Consider the following 15,667-nt stretch of genomic DNA (forward strand, 5'->3'; position numbering starts at 1 on the left):
AGCTGCCCAGGCTGAAGACGGGGGATCTGTGGGCAAGGGAGGACGGGGCAGCGGGTGAGAGTAGAGGAGCAAAAATAATCCGGGAAATGAAGCTGCTAGGCCTGAGTCAGCAGGGATTTCTTCCGATTTAGATGTTCTGTGTCAGTGGGACAGCTTTGTACTGGTAACCTGCTGCTACGCGGTCACATCACGAGATTGTTGCTGTGCTTTGAAGTGGAGTTACTTTTGTGCTAACAAAGGCAGGAGCAGGTGGACTCATAAATCAGCCAAGGAGAGGCACAGCTCAGCTGTTTAATTATACAGCTTCTGCAGTCCAGCAAGGGAACTTCCACTTCCCCACATGCTGGCCCCCAGCTCTCTACTGCAAATATTAGATGGGGTTTGGGGGAGGTTAATTAGAGGCCTCTGATTTCCAGTAGAAATGAAGGAGAGGTGGTTCTCGTCTCCCAAAAACCTCTGATTTGAGTAGATGACTTGACTGTACAACACAAACAGGCACTTCATTGCCACAGGATAAGCCTTTCTCCTCTTTTTCTCAACATAAGCTTTGCAGAGAGAGAGTCTTTTATTATCCTTCACTGGGGTATAGTGAGGGGAGGCTGAGAGGGATGAAAAATCAGCCTTTGAGCACGCTGCTCCTTTGCAGGTTGGAAATAGAGTTGTCAGACTTAAGGCCAATTATGTGTTGGGGAACGATTGCTTTAACTTAATTAAATTAGACAACCTGAGACAAAAAGTAGTTAATGAAGCAGAAGAGATTTTTTAGCAGTAGAAGAAGTGATAGTCACTGCCCCCCAGCAAAAAGGGCGACAGAATTGCTGGCTGCTGTCAGGTAGAAGTAGGGCATAAGGAAATTTTGTTCCTCACAGAAACAGTACTTGTGTGCTTTTGTATTGATTTTTGTTGTGTTTTGGGGTATCCAGCAGAGTTAAGAATTTTAATTTCTAAGTCTGCCTTTCTGAAGGTATGCTTAAGGTCTTCCTAGTCTGAACAGCTAAAGCACATTTCAGAGGGGAAAATTTTTTTGGCAAAGACTGTAGATACCATTCCACCTTAATATTTGACTTCTGTATTTATTTTATCTAGGAATATTTTTGCTAAATTTTTACTGTAATGTTATTCATGTCTGCAAAATCCACTTGTCTATATAGTTTAAGCCAGTACCTCTAGAAAGTTGTTGCAAGCACAGGATTTCCAGTGTGTGTTCACAGAAGAGACTAAAAATATCTGTTCTGATGCTGATCTGAAGCTGAGTTTTAGCTATGAACTGAGGTCCACTTACCAGATATACATAGAGAGTATTAAGATGAAAATTATGTAATTATCACTTTCAGGATTTTACAGTTGCAAGTTTTATTGACTGCTTCAGTTTTGTAAGGCAAAAGCTGCCTGCGTTTTTAAATACAGAATTTTAAATGAATGCAGTTACGTTAAAATCTCTAATTCTCCCTCTTCTATTCACTGATGATATGATTTAAAATGCTAGAATATACCTATCCAAAAAACGTTTTTGAGTCATGTAAAGTGTTGTTGTTTTGGGGAACATGTCATAAAAGCACAAATATGCCAAGAACCAGTTCCCATGTTGGGTTTCTGGTTTTAAGTCTCCAGTGCAATTACTTTGGGTATTAAATTGGATGTCTCCGTGTACTAGGGACAGTTTCTTAGAGTGCCAGCAGTACATTTTTGCAGATGAGCCACTTAGACCCACCTCACCTCTTGTTCCCAGTCCGTAGAGGTGAGTGTGGGGTTGGCAGCTTTAAGAAACCGGTATTTCTGTATAAGCTGTAAGGACTCATTCTTTACTGGGAGGTGCCCACAGGAGTCTTTGTGCTGGCCCTGATGAAGATGGAGTCGCAATTGTAAAGCTTTAACTGGTTTGTTTTATGGTGGAACCCCAAGAGTGCTCTGCCTGGGCAGTACGGCACAGCTCCGACTTGAGAGAGCACCCGTCTGTCCCCTTGCCAGGCAGGGCAGGAGGGGGCGGCTGGTGTCCTGTGTGTGACAGGTTCCTCCAGGTTAAATCAAGTTAAAAACAACGTGAACTCTTCTCAGTTCCTTTCAAAATACCTCCTGTTGATTCTCCCCCCCCCGCCCCGCCAGCTTCTTACCAGCATAACCCGAGGTGAAGCAAGATGAACTTTGTTTTTAATGGAATATGTGCCCACCTAAATATTGCACTGGAACGTCTGGTAGCTACTACAGCACAAGATCCTGAGGGATGTGAAGGATGCAATATTTATGGAGTTTAGCTCGAGAGGTTTTGGTGCCATGTCAGACGTGTCTTAAAAGATCACACATTGCCCAGCGTCTGCTAATGATCAGACAAAACTTGGAGGAGAGCAGAAAGCTGTGGGTGTTCCTGTGGCCCAGCCAGACCTCCCAGCGCTCCCTCCCCGCTTCCCTGCAGGAGACCCCAGCCAGTTCCTCTTCCTTCACCTCAACCTGCTCTTCATGCTTCTCTCTTGGATCCTCCCTTAGGTCTTTGCCAAAAAATAGAAGTACAGTGCCAAATATTTCTCTTCCTGTAGTTCTGTTTTTCTCAAAGCTTTCATTAACTGTGACAAGATTTCTCACTCTTTGTAGCATTTCTACTGCAGAAACATGTTTCATAATTCCTTTTTTTTTTTTTCTTTTGCATAAGGAAAAGATTACAATACACTGAGCAGTCTCTGAGGGGCATGCATGAAGCAAGACATCTTATGAAGGCAGGAACAATTGGCTCCTGATCCTTCTTGAGTAAAAGGATGAATTTGGGTAGGGCAAGCATATGGGAGTTGAATTATTTCACTCCTACATGAAACTTGTACAACCGTGAAGCTAAAATCGAATGCTTGCTAGATCACATATGATTAGTTTTCAGTAGATCTGCCAGAATCTTAACACCTCATTTAAAAGGTAATTATAAATCAGTATTTGTTGATATTACCAATCTAATATGTACATTTCTTTGAAAGTTTCTGGTTTGGTTTCGTTCAATTTTAAGCAGTTCAAAGCTGTAGCTTGTAGGGAATAGATGGTTGACTTTTTACTGAGGGTCTATATTAATTTTTGACAGGATATTGTACTTTTTGGTGAACTTGACACTCGACCAGGGAATGGAAACTCAAAGGGGATGTTTTCTTGTATAGTCATACATTTGGAGTTAATTTTAGCTAAGTAAAATAGATTTTAAAACTACCAAGACTTTAATGGATTGAGGGTGCCATCTCGTGGTTGAGGAACTAAATTTATAATTGAAAACCAAAAATGCCTATTTGAACATGGAGGGGGGGGTGTATGTATAATATTTTTATTACTGAAAAATATTAATCATAATCAGATCTTCTATAATGGACTACTTTTTTTCTTAGCTCCTATAGACAAGTTAGGTGCTCAGGCAAATACCTATAATCTTCAAAATTTTTTGCATTGGCTTAAATGTAAATGATTGCAAGTATGTACTTATTTTTCACTTGCTTGTTTTGTTCTGGAATAATATATACAACATATAATTTGTCTTTGGAGAAAGCCACTGCTTCAATAACCTTCTCTTACCTGAGCAAGATATCACGATATACTTACATTATGGAAATGCTAGTTTTCCTTTTGTTATTACTTTGACATTTAAAAGATTAAGTAGTAGACCTTTGTGGCATAGATCTGCTTGAAAAGCAGGTTTCCAGGAAAAAGGTGGGTTTTACTATTTTCTGGTGCTGTTTATTTCTTTAACAAAACTATCTCTATATTATTTTTTTCTTTATACAGATTATTTAAAGAATCTTTTAGAAGAATCTGCAGACTATAGAGATACTCAAGGTAAATGTCTCTTTAGATTAAAGAAATCCCAGCTTACGTACGTATGATAATGTTTCTAAATTTTAAATGCATGCAAAATGCTAAGCCAGTAATAGGAATGTTTTCTATTTAGTTCTAAGTTTCTCAGCAGAGATACTGAAAGACTGCAAACTTGTGCTTCAAAAAAGTTTGGAGCTGACAGTCGTATCAGCTCACTCGAGTTGAAACCAAGAGATAAGAGTGAAGTTCCACAGGCAGCTTAAGCAGGTATTTTGGGCACTGCTATTGAAAGAGGCAGTCCTTGCATGTGTAGACCTTTCACGATAGGCAGTCTGGTCTACCGGCTGCTCTCCCCCAGCTATGAGCCTTTCTGGCCTCCGCCTCTCTCTTTGTGCCAGGGCAAGTGTTTGCGTGGTGGGATTGAACAAGATCAAGGAGCTGATCTGGGTTATATTTCACCTGAGAAGCTCTCCAGTTTGACTTGTCACAAGTTGCACAAACACAAGTGACTTCCGCAATTTCTGCATGTGGGTGGAAAGGAGATAAGAGGAAATGAGAAGGAATAGTTGGTGGTGGAAGAGGACAGGACTACATGTTTCATGGTAGTTTCATGGTAGTTTGGGATTAAGCTGGTTTAACTCAGGTGTAGCAATGCGATGCATGTTCAGACTGTTTTCTTCTTCCACGTGTGTGCCTCAGCGGTACTAGAAATGCTCCCAGTCAATGCTTCCATTTCATTTGCATGAGCCCCTGTCACTCACTTCAGTCTCTTTAGTGACATTTGTGCAAGCCCTTTACCTTTAGGAGGGTTGTGCAGATGTGGTTGATAGAACTGCAATAAATGAGTGCCTTTAATGCACTGAGCCAAGTTTGCTTTCTAATAGCTTCCTCTGCTGATACAGTACTGTAAAATTTATGAGTAAATATCTCTCTTAGGACATTTAGATGTATTTGTTTGAGTACATTGAAAATATAAGCCAAAAATATTTTAAATTATGACTCTTTGAAGAGATAGAAAAGTTTTTCTGGCACTTCTTATGGTTGTGAACAAACTAATTCTTGCACCGCGCATTAAATAATTGACCACTTGAAAAGTCAGGTCCTTAAATATATATTTTACTTTACATTTTCTTGTGACTTCTCCAGCTTCTATGGGTTTTGTAGTTGTACCTTCCACAGTATTTTTCTCTCCCTTCATACATCAAAGATAAAAGCAGAAGCTTAGTTATAACAATAACAGTGTTAATTTTATGCATTTAACATGTTTGGTAGTCTACCTTTGAAACTGGGTAAGAAAAGAAAATCTAATCTTTACTTACGAAGATCTTTCTTGTGATCATTAAGCTTAAATTAGTTCTGACTTTGCTTAGTAGTTAAATTCCATTGGTGGGGAGGAAGACTAGGTTTGATTATGGTTAGTATTCTTGGAAAAAAACCCAAACACCACAATTCTTCCTGATGACCTTCATTTGAATACATTACTCCAGCTAAGTGGTATAAGAATTGGAATGCTCTTCCCTGCCAAAACCCACTTTGTTTATGGACTTTGACCCTATAGATTATTTTATGTTGTTGTTTAGATTTGTTTAGTCTTGGCTTTGTAAGTAGCCCTGAGATCCTGGAACTTTCCCTTCAATAACCAGCAAATTTTCTCTAACATTCTTCAATCTATCTTGAAGTCAGTGAGTAAAATTCTAAGTTTTTATTAGATATAATAGCTGATAGATGAAGGAAAGTGTAACAAAAAATTCAGGTACTCATTCCTGTCTTCATGAATTTAGCTAAATTTCCCTTCATTTTCTTTCAAGCGGATGGGAGCTGGGGAGTGTTTTGGCTGGAGCAGCTCCAACATTTCCTAGTAGGAGACCACCAGCTATTTTTCAGCAGGCTCAGCTGACATCGTGACATCTATATCTAAACTTAAATTTTGATCAAATGCTTGATATGTGCTATGCCTTTTAACTCTTTGACTCCTGTGCTTGCATTGCCTTGGTTCATGAAAATCTTGAACAAAAATTCTCCTTAGATTAGCTTAGGAGGAGCTTTTTGTTCGCACCTCAGTTTAGTTTCTTATATGGCTTCATGACCTTCTGAACTTTTCAGTTCAGAAAGCTGTATCTTTTAACATGCTTTCTTTCTGAATATGAACTGAACAATAAGGGAAGTCTATACATTCTACAGTACTAATACTCTAATGATTATCTGGGAAAAAAAACCACCAAGGCTTCAGTTTTACCTGGTTTGGTAGGCTTCTCTGTGGACTTTTAAGCTAATGCAGTTCCTTTATTTGGAGTGCCTGACTGCACTTCAATTACTCAGAAGGTGCTAATTGCTTTAGAGACTACATTTTATCAGAGCAGTTGCTCTAGCTTTCAATTAAATGAGTCTTTTTTTTTTTCTACTTAAGTAAATTACAGGGTTTTGGATAAGATTGTTGGATGGGTTCTGTCTTGTATACGCTCACTGTTGAGTAATTTACGCAACCCTTTTATGTAACCCCTTCTTGCAGTTACACCTTAGCATATATTACACCTGAGTTGCTAGTTATTAAATATCAGTACTTAATAAAATCCCTCATCTTTGGTAACTCTTCTCTTTCAGAGATTTTTTTTTTTTTTTTTTTCCTTCTGGTATTAAAAGTTTGAAATTTAGAAATTTGAACTTTATACTGTTATCTTGAGGTGCGGCAAAACTAAAGGCAGGAGAAAGAAATTGCAAAGATTTAGATAATTTTTCTAGGTAGTCTTCCATGACTGGCACTGGAGGCAGTTGTGTAAAATCGAAAAAACTTAATCTCTATGTAGTCTCAGTTAAAATGTTGTTAACTTTTCTGCTCTAAGTAGAGACGTTGAAATTAAAGTAATTCTTTGTGTGAGAAACTAGAATTTAATTTTGCTTGTGGACAGTTTTGATCAGCTGTAAGAAATGATTGATGCTGTTGGTTAAAGCAATGACTTGCTAGGGTACACTTATTAAACCATGATCCAAAGACTGGGACCTATGGGAAGTGCTCCTGAATGCAGTGACTGTACAGTCAGGTCCTTGAATCTTGGTGTGATGTGGAAGGGCAATATTGTACCTGTGCTTTACATAATACCAATGCTAACTAGTCTGTATAACCAAAGCATCATTTCTTCATCCTTCAGATGCTCTAGCTGTTGTCATAGAAGTTGCAAACCATGCCAATGACATCATGAAGCAGGGAGTGAGTATTTTGACTTACGAACCTGGTTGATTAAAGCTTTTTCTGTCTTTTTTTTTTTTAAAGTCACAGATGCAAGGGCAATTACTTACCTTTGGCTTTTTCTCCCTGTAGGATAACTTTCAGAAACTCATGCAGATTCAGTACAGTTTAAATGGACACCATGAGATTGTACAGCCAGGAAGGGTAGGTCCTCCAGATGGCATTCAGCAGATTGCAGTGAAAGTGCAGCACAGACGATATGCAAGCAAAGTACTGAAGGTGGCATATACCGAGAAGAAAAACGGTCCATCACTTAATTATTCGGTTCTGACAGTCAAATGAATACTGCCTCTCCATATGTGTGAGGTTTTTTTAGACATTTATCTGATGAAAACTTACGATTTTTAGAATATCATTCCTTGCCAAATCTTGCAGGCACATTTTATTCCTCAAGCTTAACCTTGTATGTGTCATGGTTTCAAGTGTAGCATGGAAAACTGTAATGCAGCCATTCACAGTCACTTTTAGAGAAACCTAAGGATGAACAGCCTTTCTCAGAAAGGGAACCTCGAGTCCCAAAACTTCTGCAGCACTTCTAGTGTAGTAGTAGTAATAATAATAATCATAATAATAATGATGATGAAAAAGTCAGCTCATTTGTACAGCTTGTGCCCTGAAAAGCTAGGTTTTGAATAGTTTGTTTTAATTTGCTAGGTCTTTCTCAAAGAGGGAACACTGATGAAGCTGTCCCGGAAGGTCATGCAGCCACGAATGTTTTTTCTGGTAAGATGCCGTGTATGTTGCTGTGTGTAATTTTAAGTGGTTGAAACATTACACTGCAAACATAAGTAACTAATAACTTCAGGTAGTGGAAAAAATGACCAATTGTTGCTGTTCTACTTGCTCAACTCTAGTTTAGAGAAATCATTTGTTGCATATGTACTAATTTTAATAGAAAACTGTTTCTCACTAAAATGTGCTGTTTTGAACAATGCTCATTTAAAATTTGAGTGCTTTTATGAGAAGGCCTTACCTGTGGTAGTGCGAAAACTTAACACAGTTACTCCATCCCACTTAGCCGTACCAGATCTTAAAACCTACACCACTGCCCCTGCTATTGCAGCCTTCCCTCCCTCCCTCCTCTCTCCTTCCCTGGCACAAGCCTGCTTGCATCCTGAGCGGAGCGCTGGGCTGGAAGTGCAGGGTTCTCTTCCTGTCTCTGCTGCTGTTTTGTTTTAAAATGTCTGTGCATCCCTGAAGTTTCTGTTTCCACTTGAACCTTTTGTTTATCTCTTCTATTTAGATAGTAAAGCAACTGTTGCTGTGTGTAATTTGTGGCATTATTGGTCCACAGTCCTGGCTGAGATCTGTCTTGTAGTTACTCTAGTATGAATAAATATTTCCCTGAGCAGCCATGGAGTATGATTCTAAGCTTGCAAGTGCCTGGAGATGTTGTGTAGCATATAAAGCACTGAGATAACTGCAAATGATATCAGTTAAGGTAGTACTCTCAAAAATCTGGTGCTATCTCGAGCTGGACCTCCCAAATCAGATGTTGCTAATTTGAGTGGCTCTAGCTTGGATTTTCTTTGTTTTGTTTTCCGGGGTGGTGGTTTGTTGTTTTGTGTTTTTCTTAAGATATAAAAGGTGCAGGCTAGTGTTTATACCTTTAGACACTTAAGCAGTGATTTTTTTTTTTTTTTTTCCATTGATCATGTTGTGAAGGTTTAATAAGGCTCATGGAACATTTGGTTAGTTTGCAAAGAACCTCATAGCAAAAACGTATGAGGCAGTTCAGTTTTCTGGTCTGTTTATGTGCAGTAAATGAAGTTTGAATCCATGTGTTTGAACAACACAGAAAAGAAAAAAAATCTTAATAGCTGTTCAGTAAGTGCACTGAATGAAGCCAAGTCTGGTAGAACAGGAAATAAACAGTAGATGCACATTTAAACTGGTAAAATTCACATGGTACATATGGATAAGTTTCTCCTTATAATCATAAATTGCTAATCTTAATTCTGCTATCTCCGAGTTTCTGGAATGTTTTGCTTTGTTTGAATTGTTAATTCTACTATCCTTTTAAAGTAGTTTGTTATATATATAGCTGTTATATATATAGCTGTGTACACGAGAAACATTTTTGTCCTTTTTGACAGCCTGTTCATTGACATCCATGCACTGTTTACTCATGTGCCAAATGTATATTTACCCAAGGAGGATATAAATAGACACCTATTGTTATCTAAATTCATACAGTAAATGTTTTGGGGGTTCTAAGTGGAATAATAGGAAGTAGAAGATGCTTTTCTGGACAGTTGATCTCAGTGCTGTATGAGTTTTATACTTCCCGTAAAATGCATCTGAAATTATCTGTCTCTAAAGAGTATTTAGTTATTAAAAAGCTTTGCTTCTATATTACAGTTCAATGATGCCCTGTTGTATACTACTCCAGTTCAGTCAGGGATGTATAAACTCAACAACATGCTGTCGTTGGCTGGAATGAAGGTGAGTCACTTGTTAAAATGAGTCTTTCTCCAAATCTGTTTAAACTCAGGCCTTCAAATTTTCAAAACAGAAGTATGTTTATTGTTGGAAAGAAATATTAAAGATGCTTATGTTCCAGAGCAATTCTACGGGCTTAAGGTTTCTTGCATAGTATGGCCTGTGGGATTGCTGTCTAGGTTTTCCTAAAAAACTCTGTTGCCACAGGAGCATCTCACTTCCATTTCATCCAGTATCATCCTACTCTGAAATAGTTTGCCTACCTATTTCTTGTGTTGTATTTTGTTTAGACTGCCTCACTTTTGCCTTGTAACTGCTTTTTAATGCCCACAGCCAGAGATTAGGCATCTCTGCCTGACAAGCTTCTGGTGGATCAAATCTCCATGGTTTACAGAGACCTGCTAACTGTGAGGGAATATACGGCTTTTGTTTCTGAGCCTTTGTGAAAAGCATCAAAGTTATGCCCTGAGCCCCTCTGGGTAGTGATAAGGGACATGCACGCCACATATAGACACGGTCTCTGGCATGACAGTGGGAACAACAAACTGTCGCCTGGGGAATCAAGTAACTTGTTTCTGGTGCTGTCAGAGAAGAGCACCGAGTCCAGCTGCAGTGCAGATCTGGTGCCCGGGTCCAAGCTTTCGCAGGCAGAGCTGCAAAATCTCCTCTGCCAGCAGATGTCTGGTAGTGGCTCAAAACCTCTCTTAACTTTTAAACCTCATTATGTTTGAAACTTGGTAGCTCAGAAGGATCAGCCAGGTGATCCGGCCCATGGGGGTATGGGGCAGATGCCCACTCTGGGGTGCACCAGTGAGCTAAATCTTGTCCCACAGCAGCGCCTTTTTTTGCCCAGTTGCAGGAGGTACATAGAGGGCTATGGGCCTATGTTGAAACACGGTGGGAGGTGTCTGACAGCTCTTGAGTTTCATTCCCCTCTACATCTCTGGTGTTTGTATGGGACCACAGTGAAATAAAATGGTGGGCTGCATGTAATTTTAGGGTAGCTGGGCCTTCTGGACTGGTGTGTGATCTCCTACCTTTGAGATTTTTTGCTCCAATGTACCCCCTCTGCAATAAGAAAACTAAAGAGAAAACTAAAGCAAGTATAAAAGTACCATTTCAGTTTGAATGTCAGGTTTTCTCTCTCAACTGAAGGTTAAAAAGCCAACCCAGGAAGCATATCAGAATGAACTGAACATTGAAAGCGTAGAGAGATCCTTCATTCTTTCAGCAAGGTAAGTCTTACAAATGAATAATGATTTAAAAAACATGTGATTTCAAACAGGCCACGTAAGCTTTTTACAGCTTATTTTGTACTTATGTAATGAAAAGTTACCCTTGGCTAGAGTAATTACAGACTAGAGGGAATGACAGATGGGTTTCTGAAATAAGGTAGGCTTTGTTCTAATTTACTTTGCTCACATTCAAAATCTGATTTTGAAAATTTAAGTTTATTTTTAAATGGGCCAGCAGAAAGGAAGCCTGGTCACATGTAGTAAGTTTCACAGATACCATCTGAATTTGTAGTCTCTAATGCAGCTCACCCTGACTTGAAGGAAGACTGCCCATTGTGAAGTGATGGATAGAAGCACAAAAGCAATAGTAAACGTGGCTGGTATTTGAGCAATTTGGGCTTAAGGCTGCAGCTGGTGGGGATTCTGCTGTCCTCAAGACAGTTGACTGTTAATCAGAGTGAATAAAACTCTTGCTTGGTTCCTCCTTTTCAGCTTAGCTACACCTTCAGAAACTTCAAGTAAATTGAAATGTTATCCTCTCAGTGCCTTTCATTGAGAGGAACAAGAATTAAAATTGTTTAAATTTAATTAATCTTAGGCTTTGCTTCTCAGTATTTTTTTGTTCTTCCAGAGTTACTGATATGCTCTGTCAGTGCGTTAACAGGACAGGACATGAAGCCTGACAATAAATTTTGGTATTATTATTGGCAACTGATATAAACTGGAAGAAGTCATCACGGTCTTCTAGCTAAAATAACAGTGTAATTGAAACAAGAAATTAATCTCAGTGAACCTGAAATTATGGAAATGGCAGCAATTACTGGAATGGTGCTTGTCTTTACCAGAAAACCAAATTCTCCATGCAGCAGCAAAAGGATACACGGCCACTAAACCAGGGCAGCTCTGGTCTGCCTTCACCCACATGCCTTTAGCAAAGGCCTGCTTTTGTGGATTGTTGTTTTTACTGTGTTTGAGTTGGAGTTTTATATGTTCTGACATTTGTGACAGTGCTGATACTAATGAAGACAGACATGTTTTCTCTTTTGTTTAGCAAAGCTGAGCAAGGGCAGACCGCTTCTTTTTGTGTGACCTTGTAAATACCGACATGAGGATGTCTGCACAAAGATAGCACTATCTCTAGCTGAGGGGTAGACCAAGGTTAACCTTGTCGAAGTAGCCAAAGGAAGTAGCTCAGCTGTCTGAGCAGTAATTATTTACAACAACAGACTTTAAAGGAGTATTTTTGTATTTTTTCAACAAATGTAAATGTTTCTTATGGTTCTTCTGCACATTGGGGAAGCAAAGATGCATTTCACAGTTTAGGGTATGATTCTGCTCCAGTATAATATGAGCAGGTCGGTGCTGCTTAGGTGCCTTGGTGACTGGATGTCGCACAGATATATGAAGACATTTATGGGATTGCAGTAGGCAATGTGGATTTACTTCTGCTTGACTTGAAACAGCATTTCACTTTTAATTCAGTCATTTTAAAAAATTGTAAAAAATCATTGGAACTTGTGAAAAGATTATCATCTTGAAATACAACCTACCTGTTTTCCACAAAAAGGATAGACTTGTCTTTCTGAGGAATTGATTAAATGGTAGATTAAAAGCAACTCCTGTGAAATACATGTTGGTCCTTAGGAGAAAACCCCTATATATAACATTCTCATCAAATTGGGCAGTTTGTGACATGCTTTTGTCTTGACCTTGAAATTACTGGAATTACCCTCATGTTACCAACTAAAGCTGCTCTGATTTGCTCTTTCTTTTTTAGTGTTGTTGATCTTGCATCTTTGGAGAGCATTCAGCTCTGTTATTTTTATCCTTGCTGGAAGCTATGTGTGGGCAAGAGCCCTAAGTTACACAACAGTGACAAAGGGAGGTTGCATTTGCTTGGGATGAAGGAGGGTGCTGGGGGCCCCAGGTGTAAATGAGGATTTTCAGGTTGTTATCTGTCTGTAAGCGAGGCCTGGGTCTGTTGTGGTGTAGGAGGGAAACAAGTGAAAAACTACTAGCAATAGGTGCTTGCATATATTTTTTCCTAATTAATTATAATAGTATATAATAATGCTGTTTTTCCTGTTAATAAATATCCTGGATGTGAAGAGAAACAGTATCTTGCCAATACAGACTGCATCTTCCTTTTGATGATACCTCATTCTAACAGCTTCTTGGCTCCTATGTGGTTAAAAATCTTAATTACAAAACTGTTCAAATTAATCTTACACACATTGGAGACAAATTTCACCTCTGTGTTTTTTCAAATAATAAGCATTATGTGGAGTGTACACCAAAGAAGAGATTCTGAAATGATCCTGGGGGCAGACAGGGAGTGGAGCAATTAAGCTGGTGAAAAATTGCTGGTAATAAAAAAGTAAGCCAGTTAATAACAGAACTACAGATAGATGCTGAGACAAGAGTCTTTGTCTCTTCAGGTTTAGTTTTACTGACTGCATTAGTATTCTGCTTTATCTAGTCTGGGTTGAGGTTTCAATTTTCCTGGGATATCTGTAGGAATGTGTGTCGTTTTACATGGTACAATGCAGTATTGTGCTAGAAATCTCTTAATCGGAGAAACAAGTTAGCACATCTGCACGATACAGCACTGTACAGAAGTAAAGCTTTGGTCCTGAAAACAATAGCCATGCCAGCCTGACATGGCCAGCTGGCCCCGTCCCCTTCGATAAGGCTAGCAAAGAGCTACCCAGGCAGACATAGCTGCATCGCCTCCCCTAACGTAAGGATAGATCCTGCAAGACTAGCTCAGCTGGGAGAGGTACCCTAAGGCTCTGATCCTGGGAAAAAGAGGGATATACTTGTGTGAGCCCTCCTGGGACCACCTGCCTGCTTAGCTCCATTGGGCAGCTGCGACGTGTAGCACACGCGTTTGCCAGTGATAACAATTGCTGGGGCTCTCTGCAGTCCATTTAAAGTTTTCTACTGTTTTGTTACATCTTGAATAAATAAAAAATAATACTACTTTTAAAAGAAACTAAGAAAACCCTGCAACTGTAGTAAAGAGAATTCCTTTTGAAAGGATGCAACAAATAGTGGATCTGCGGCGAGGGAAGAAGTAGGGCTGTGCAGCTGCCAGGGAGGGCTGGGAGTGACAGCAGAAGAAACATTGCCTATTCTGCTGCGGCAAACCATTACATCAATTCAGTTGCTGATGGCACCGCCTTTGCTCTTAAAATCTGAAGGACTGTAAACAACCCTAAAGGCTAGCACTAGCAAACCTACCAAGTGCGAGCTCCCTAGTGAAATATTAGGGCATAAGCCATTGTCGTGGTTTAACCCCAGCCAGCAACTAAGCACCATGCAGCCGCTCACTCACTCCCCCCCCACCCAGTGGGATGGGGGAGAAAATCGGGAAAAGAAGCAAATCCACGGGTTGAGATAAGAACAGTTTAATAGAACAGAAAAGAAGAAACTAATAATGATAACACTAATAAAATGACAACAGCAATAATGAAAGGATTGGAATGTACAAATGATGCGCAGTGCAATTGCTCACCACCCGCCGACCGGCACCCAGCAAGTCCCCGAGCGGTGATTTCCCCCCCCCCCCCCCCCTACTTCCCAGTTCCTATACTAGATGGGACGTCCATGGTCTGGAATACCCTGTTGGCCAGTTTGGGTCACTGCCCTGGCTGTGTCCTGTGCCAACTTCTTGTGCCCCTCCAGCTTTCTCGCTGGCTGGGCATGAGAAGCTGAAAAATCCTTGACTTTAGTCTAAACGCTACTAGCAACAACTGAAAACATCAGTGTTATCAACATTCTTCACATACTGAACTCAAAACATAGCACCGTACCAGCTACTAGGAAGACGGTTAACTCTATCCCAGCTGAAACTAGGACAGCCATGTAGCTCATCCTGCAAGCAGCTCCATATGTAGCAATCCCCATGTGATCGGGGGATGCTTAGTCTCCCAAAACTGTGCCAACTTGAAATTTAATTATTTAATGTAATTTTAGGAACCTAATTAAATGTAACCAGATTTTGAAAAAGCCAGAGGAGTTGATTGGAGTTATGAATGTTATATAGCTAATGCAGACCAGTTGCTCTTACTGGATGAGGAAGTAAAGGTAAATAAACTGAAAAAAATGTTCCACTCAGAGTGTGAGATATTGGGGCAGGCGAGAATACATTGCTTTGCCCTTGCTTGTACCTTATTTCCTCTCTTTTTGTTCTGATTTTGTTGCTCTGTGTGCTAGATCTTTTTTTTTTTCTGCTCATGCCTCACAGGCTTCCCCCATGTTTGTTTACCTTACCAGATTTGTCCTCTCTGATTCTGTATAGTACTCAATTTCATCCAGTTCAAAACCCCAGCTCAAAGTATTTTCTTTTAAGGTTCAAAGATGATCAAAGCTTCTAAATTCACCTACAAAAGCTATTAAACAGTAATTGCTGTTGCACACCTAATTTGTGTAAATCATTGCTTTCCTCTTCCCTAACTTTGCTTTTTATATATTCATCATGCTCAATTCCTTGGTGTAAAAAAATTAATTGATACTATTTAAGAAGTGGAGAATAAAAAAAAAGTTGGTAGTAGATACTGATTGAAATTTTAGAAGCCCTTTTTAAGCTGGCATGGCATCTCAAGCAAGCTGTCTTGCTTTTCCTCTGCCACAAAACTGCTGCTTTCTTCCTCAGAGCACCCTCCACGGTGCTGGCACAAGTCGTTGTTCAGCTGCGTGATGTACCCAGTCAGTAAATTGATCCAGAGGAAGGGCAGGTTGATGGCTTGCTTTAATACGGATTTGTTTCCCAGCCCAGCCCAGCCCACTGCACTTACAGCCCACTGCGTAGCTCTGTGTGTTCTAGCACAAGGGAGAAAATCAGACCTAGTGGCTGAGAAGGGGGTATGGTAGGCTGCCCTTTGCGGCAGCATGGATTTATTTTATATGAAAGTGGTGGTGTGCCCAAGGCCAGAGAAAGTGCTTTGGCGTTGCACGTAATCCAGTA

At 39.9% G+C, this 15,667-nt stretch overlaps 1 protein-coding gene across 2 annotated transcripts in view; it reads left to right on the forward strand.

Moving 5' to 3' along the window:
* Positions 1–15,667, forward strand: part of FGD6 (FYVE, RhoGEF and PH domain containing 6) — a 75,513-nt gene that overhangs the window by 44,571 nt on the left and 15,275 nt on the right. For both annotated transcript variants that reach the window (XR_005931486.1, XM_030003076.2), the window contains exons 9-14: positions 3,748–3,798; positions 6,924–6,982; positions 7,094–7,165; positions 7,676–7,744; positions 9,383–9,466; positions 10,619–10,698. Coding sequence is in view for 1 of the 2 variants with exons in the window: in XM_030003076.2 (XP_029858936.1) it covers positions 3,748–3,798; positions 6,924–6,982; positions 7,094–7,165; positions 7,676–7,744; positions 9,383–9,466; positions 10,619–10,698 (415 nt within the window). In the remaining variant the exon portion in view is untranslated. The remainder of the gene's footprint in view (positions 1–3,747; positions 3,799–6,923; positions 6,983–7,093; positions 7,166–7,675; positions 7,745–9,382; positions 9,467–10,618; positions 10,699–15,667) is intronic.

Source organism: Aquila chrysaetos, chromosome 26 (genome assembly GCF_900496995.4).
Source record: "Aquila chrysaetos chrysaetos chromosome 26, bAquChr1.4, whole genome shotgun sequence".
Lineage (NCBI taxonomy): Eukaryota > Metazoa > Chordata > Aves > Accipitriformes > Accipitridae > Aquila > Aquila chrysaetos.